This window comes from Panthera onca, chromosome D3 (genome assembly GCF_046562875.1).
Source record: "Panthera onca isolate mPanOnc1 chromosome D3, mPanOnc1 haplotype 2, whole genome shotgun sequence".
Taxonomy (NCBI): Eukaryota; Metazoa; Chordata; class Mammalia; order Carnivora; family Felidae; genus Panthera; species Panthera onca.
The window spans coordinates 7381272-7387271 of NC_138350.1; the positions used below are offsets into that span (position 1 = coordinate 7381272).

The 6000-nt window shown below is 46.9% G+C and overlaps 1 protein-coding gene across 2 annotated transcripts in view; it reads right to left on the bottom strand.

Moving 5' to 3' along the window:
• Positions 1 to 5623, bottom strand: part of PPTC7 (protein phosphatase targeting COQ7) — a 37599-nt gene extending 31976 nt beyond the window's left edge. The window contains exon 1 of one of the 2 annotated variants that reach the window (XR_009604079.3): positions 5123 to 5623. Coding sequence is in view for 1 of the 2 variants with exons in the window: in XM_060612264.3 (XP_060468247.1) it covers positions 5123 to 5345 (223 nt within the window). In the remaining variant the exon portion in view is untranslated. The remainder of the gene's footprint in view (positions 1 to 5122) is intronic. The other variant, XM_060612264.3, reaches the window with a different exon arrangement.
• Positions 5624 to 6000: the final 377 nt, after the last annotated feature.

Below are 6000 nucleotides of genomic sequence, written 5' to 3' on the forward strand. Positions count from 1 at the left end.
CAAGAGAATGAAAAAAAAATATACGTTCATACAAAAGCCTGTACATGAATGTGTCACAACAGCACTATTCACAACAGCTAAAAAGTAGAAACAACCCAATGTCCATTAATAGATGAATGGATAAACAAATGCGGGGTCCTTCCATATAACAGAATATTATTCAGCCATTAAAAGGAATGAAGCACTGATACAAACTATAATGTGAGCAGATTTTTGAAAATATACTAAGTGAAAAAAGCTAGATACAAAAGGCCACATTTTGTATGATTCCACTTATATGAGATGTCCAGAATAGGCAAATCTATTGTCAGAATCTACTTTCTGTTGCCAGGGGTTGAGGGAGGGGAGACGGGGAGTGACTGCTAATGCACAGGGGTTTTTTTTTGTGTCGGGATGAACATGTTCTGGAACTAGTCAGTGGTGGCAGCTGAACAATCTTGTGAATGTACTAAATACTAAATTTAGTACTAAATGTACTAATTTTTTTTAAGTTTTATTTCTTTATTTTTGAGAGACAGAGACAGCATGTGCAGGGGAGGGGCAGAGAGAGAGAGAGAGAGAGAGAGAGAGAGAGAGAGAGAGAATCCCAAGCAGGCTCCGAGCTGCCAGCACAGAGCCTGATGTGGGGCTCGACCCCAAAAAACCATGAGATCATAACCTGAGCCAAAACCAAGAGTGGGATACTTAACTGACTGAGCCACCCAGGTAACCCCCAAATTTTTTAATTATAAAAGGCAAATGTTATGGCAGATGAATTCTATACCTCAATTTTTAAAAATTCAACCAAGGTCATGTCTGCTGTCAAGATGTAGATCAGGCTAAAATTTGGCTTTCAGAAAATTATGACTATATAGTAATAACACTAGTTTCCTGATACAGCGTAAATTTTAGCTGAGGCAAGTTTCAAAGAGGTCTTCTTCAAAGGCTTAAATTAGCATACATACACACTCTCCCAGGGTGACTACTTTGCTATTAAAAGGATAACTCACTTTTGGGTACAGAAGTTCAACCAAATACATTAAAATTATCATGACTGTTGGAAAACATAAAATTCTACCTAGTGTATTCACTTCCTAAATACACTTTTAATGTTTATATTGTTCACATAATCCTTACACCTTAAAGACAACTACTTTTAAGACTGCCATTACTTACAAAAACACTTCAGAAATCCTGGCCACGATCAAAATCATACCTACAGGCTAGAATATGACATTTTTTTCATTTCTCTTTAAGGTTTCAAGTTAAGTCTAGCTTAAATAAATATCCTGCAGTTTTTTAAGAATTACATTACAAATACTCAATTTTCAGAGGTCAGATTTTAGATGGCAGAGACCATGCTGCCATTTGTAAAGAAGTGGTTTCAGTTAACTGTGCTTTAGTATGCAGAGGAGTTTTTGTTGCATTTTAATTATGAGTCATAGTGTGAATGCAGAAGTTGTAAATACACACACACACACACCCTTAAGCAGAAAAGCATTAAAAGGACAAACGGTACCTAAAGACAGACTGGTTTTGAATTCACCTATCTTTTCAAGAAAATCTAACTAGTGATGCAACGGAAAGAGGACAGGAATGGGGGGTCTGGGTGCTAGTCCTAGTGCTGCTATTAACTAGTGGAGTAACCTAAGCAAAATCATTTGACCCTCTGTAGGCGTCCATCTTCTCACTGGTCTCCAAGGTTTCTAAGTCTTACAACTCTCAACAGTCTTGGATTCTATTGTTAAGTAGCTTAGGGCTGTGGGAGGCCTAGCAGTTACACACTAGGCAGCTCTCATATTTTTGTGTACTTAGGCATCCATGCCACATAGAGTAATGAAAGAACTCAGGATTAGCCACAAGGAAGAAGAAAAAAGAAAAGTGCACGTATAGCCCCTGCTGGTACTGGTTTCCTCCTGTTGGACCTAATAAAGAGAAAGCACCTTTGCCAATTTTCCAAGGGATAGGAGTGGTTCCTGTGTCTCACCACACCCACCATAGTCGGTTTTTCCTAAACGAAATCCAGTGGGGACTCTACAAAATGTTGTAATGCACCAGGTACTTTTAGTCACTGCATGACTAATAGAACAGATCAATTCTAAATTAAAGAAAAACAACAGTTTTCTCTTTCTAATACAAAAAGAAACAAACAGCTTTTATTCCAAACAGTCAAGGAGTTCTAAATGACCACAGTGAGGTGCACATATACTTAGCAACAAATGGTGTCAACCCAAAGAAAATGAATTAGCTGTAGAACTAGAAGGTTTGAAGCACTGAGGTTCAACATAACATCATTCAACAGTCTTTTAACACATTTCAGTTTAGAACTCCAACTTCTAGAGAAAAAGCACTACTAAAGATGTGCTGAGATGCTTGGCCTCTCTCACAGCCAGAGATAACCAGAGCTGCCTGTGAGGGGATGGTGTCAATAAAGTAGAAGTAACCATCACACAAAGTGGAAGCCAAAGAAAGGAGGCCAACTCAGTTGTTTCCGGTGGCTCCCAAGATGGCTCTCTGGAAGAGCTCCTCCAAAACAGGACAGTCCAAGAGAACCTGTCTTCCCTGATTTGTACGCCAAACACACACACACTCAGTCTCTCTCTCTCTTAAAATGGCTCTTTGTCAAAAATGGCCAAAGACCACCCCTAGGTGACATAAGCAACACGTGTTTGGTTATGCCTGGCAGCCTCCCTTTTGGAAGGGGTACAGAGCTGCAGTTCCTAATCTGGTCCCCGTGCATGCACCTCTAGGTCGTACACAGATGGACTTCATGGGGTTAGTGAAGTCCTTGAATGCCTGTACAAAATTTTGCCTCCATGCACATTTTTCTGGAGAGAGAGCCCTTGGGCACTCAAAAATCCTGAGACTGTGAAACAAGGATAGTTAAGAACCACTGCTTTAGCACCAAACATAAAACAGAAGAAATACACTGAAGGTACCCATGTGAATAAGATAGGAAGTAATGCCCGTTACTTCAGATGCAAAATAGCAAAGGGTGCCGTCTTTTCAAAACAAAAAGAAAATATGATCTGATGGTCAGAAGTCCCTAAGGGTCACGTAGTCCACTCTCTAGTGGTAGTCCATCCTCTAGTTTAGATGAGGAAAATGAGTCGAGAGGCTCTTGCCCAAAATCACAGATCACAGAGCCAGCCTGGCAAGGCTCAGCACCAAATTAGGCAGGGTTCCTGCCAAGATGATAGGTTTATCTTTCAAAATGGGTTTGACCAAAATTCCCCCATCCTTAGAAATACCCCCACTTCATTAAGAAAGTAGCCTTCAAAAAAAAAATTTTTTTTTAATGTTTGTTTATTTTTGACAGAGACACACACACACACACACACACACACACACACAGAGAGAGAGAGACAGGGCATGAGTGGGGGAGGAGCAGAGAGAGAGGGAGACACAGAATCCGAAACAGGCTCCAGGCTCTGAGCTGTCAGCACAGAGCCCAACGCGGGGCTTGAACCCACATACTGCGAGATCGTGATCTGAGCCGAAGTCAGACACTCAACTGACTGAGACACCCAGGTGCCCCTTTCAAAAATTTTAAATCAAGCTTAAGTACAGGGATTTGGCTCATTAAAATGTCCCCAAATCATCAATCAAATTGCAAATATTTCACAAAAGCCACTACATAGATTTACAAGGGGGAACCTCAGTGGCTCATTGTCACCTATCCTGTTGCACTATGAGTGCAATTTGAAAAAGCAGCACAGGTCACAAGCTCATTAAATGAAGCTTCTAAATGTAATGGAAAAAGACAGCTCCTGACAGCCCTTTAAAAAAAATACACGGAATCAGGGTCAAGCCGACTTCAAAGTGGAGCTGTAGGATATCTACAAGCTCCTTCACCTAAGGAATCCTCTCCCACCCTCTTACAGTTAACATCAAGAGTGTTGCCTAAACACTAAACGATTTTTTCTACCCAGGTAATGGGGTCATTCATAAATTAAAATGAGAACAACCTTTCTATACCACGTTCACAAACACTGCATGCAGTAGAAACAAAGATAATGAGCAGTTATTCTGAGATCAAATTAAAAAATAATTATTGTCATAAAAAGTTACAGGACCATTTGTTCCCACGCCAAACTCTGCCCCAGCATATGAAATTTAAAGTAATCAAAAACTCAATCTCACCTGGGAAGTGAAACCAAAGTGACATTTGAACCCAATTCAATGACAGCATGTCCTTCAATTTCAAAGGAAGTGCTTTACTCATTAAAGGAGATTCAATGGCATACGACTCTATAGCATACACATTGTCTCCAAAGACGTACGTTATGACAAACTTTCTGATTGCTTGGGAATTATATCTAGCTCTTTCTGTAAATTCTCACGCTAGTCTCCCGTCCCCAAAGGTGTAACTGGAACAGGCCCTTCGGAAGCACCTGTGGCCTGAAAAGGCTTGAACCAATTTCTCAAGGCTTTCTTGGCTGCAGTTTGAAGAAGGTTCGACCATTCTATTTTGGGTCAAGGAGATTCTCTTCCACCCCAAGTGACCTCAAGCGGGCAAGATCAGTTTGGGAGAAGGTACTGCGAGTGTTTTTTCACCAGGCCAGCGCCAGCGCCACCGCCTGCGAGACTCCGAAAAGGATGGAGATCTGGTCACCATCGAGGCGGTCAAAGAATGCGGCCGGGCTGTCTGGGGCTCGCGACAGTCCGCTCTGGATCCCGCAGCCCGGGGACAGGCTGCGGCGTCAGGAGTACGCGAAGAATCAGAGATCTCCGGGGCACGCAGAGGGAGGACGCAGGGAGGGAACAAGAGCGAGGTTAGGAGTCTGCAGGTGTCTCCGGGGGAAGGGACGAGGTCGTCGGGACTAGCAGAGCCAAGTGACTAACAGTGCGGTTCTGGACTCGGACAAACTGGTCACATCTCAGGCTGGGTGACCTTGAGCCCAGAGCTCGACCGCTCTGCGGCTCAGTTTCCTCATCTCTAAAATGGGGGTTGTTCCAACGGAAAACGCACCTTGGAGCGCTTGGCATCGCGCCTGGCACATAGTAAGCGCTCCCTCCCTGCAGCTACTACTGGCTCTCGGGCTCCTCTCACCGCCCGGAGAACTGGGGAAAGCCCGGAGCAGGGAAGTCCCCAGGAGGCGGATCCGGGGCTGAGACGGGGGGACCCGAGCCGGGGACTCACCGAGCACGTCTGCCGAGCGGTGCCGGGCCACGAAGCACGCGTCGTCCCCGTAGCACGCGCCCTTCTTGAGAAGGCCCTTACGGAAGTCTTTGCCGAAGCCGCAGCCGGCCGTCACCAGCCCGTAGTCACCGCCGCCGCCGCCACCGGCCCTGGGGTCGGTCTGCGAGAGGCCGCCGAGGACGGCGCGGGCCACCAGCCGCCCGTACGAGAGGACCGAGAACATCGCCGCCGCCGCCCCCCCGAGGAGGCGGGGGGCCCGGGGAGCAGGAGGACGCGGAGGCCCGGAGCCGGCTCTCTCTTCAGCCGCAGCAGCGCCGCTGCCGGAGCGCTCCTCAGGGCGGCGCACAGCCGCCGGCGCCGCCCCTGCCCGACGCGCGGGGCCTCGCACACGCTGCGCCGCGCGCACCGGAGCCAGAGCGAGGTCAGAGCCGGCGGCTCCTCCGCCTCAGCCCGACTGGGGTCCCGGCTGCAGCCACCGCTGCCGCCGCCATCTTCCGCTCCACTAGCGTGTTCCGGGCCCGCGCCGGCAGCGCCGCCCCCCCCCCCGTGGCCACGCCTATAGCCCCGCCTACGGCTCGCGGCTCGGGCCCAAGCCACGCCCTCTCGGGCCCCGTGCCTCAGGCTGCCTTTGAGGTCGAGCGTGCGCAGAGGGAGTGGACACAATGTCTCCTGGGAGTTGTAGTCTCTGTTTATTTCACTGCCTACCATCCAGGACGTTTGAGGATTCCCCAGACGCGGGACCTAAATTCATTTACTGAGAATTACAGATGGGCTGTTTGAAAGTTTCCTCCCTGTTTTAACCACGTATTTTAAAGGCTATTGTTTTAAATAACGCCACCATCCCTTAAAAGAAAAATCCAAAAGAAACTAGAGTCAGG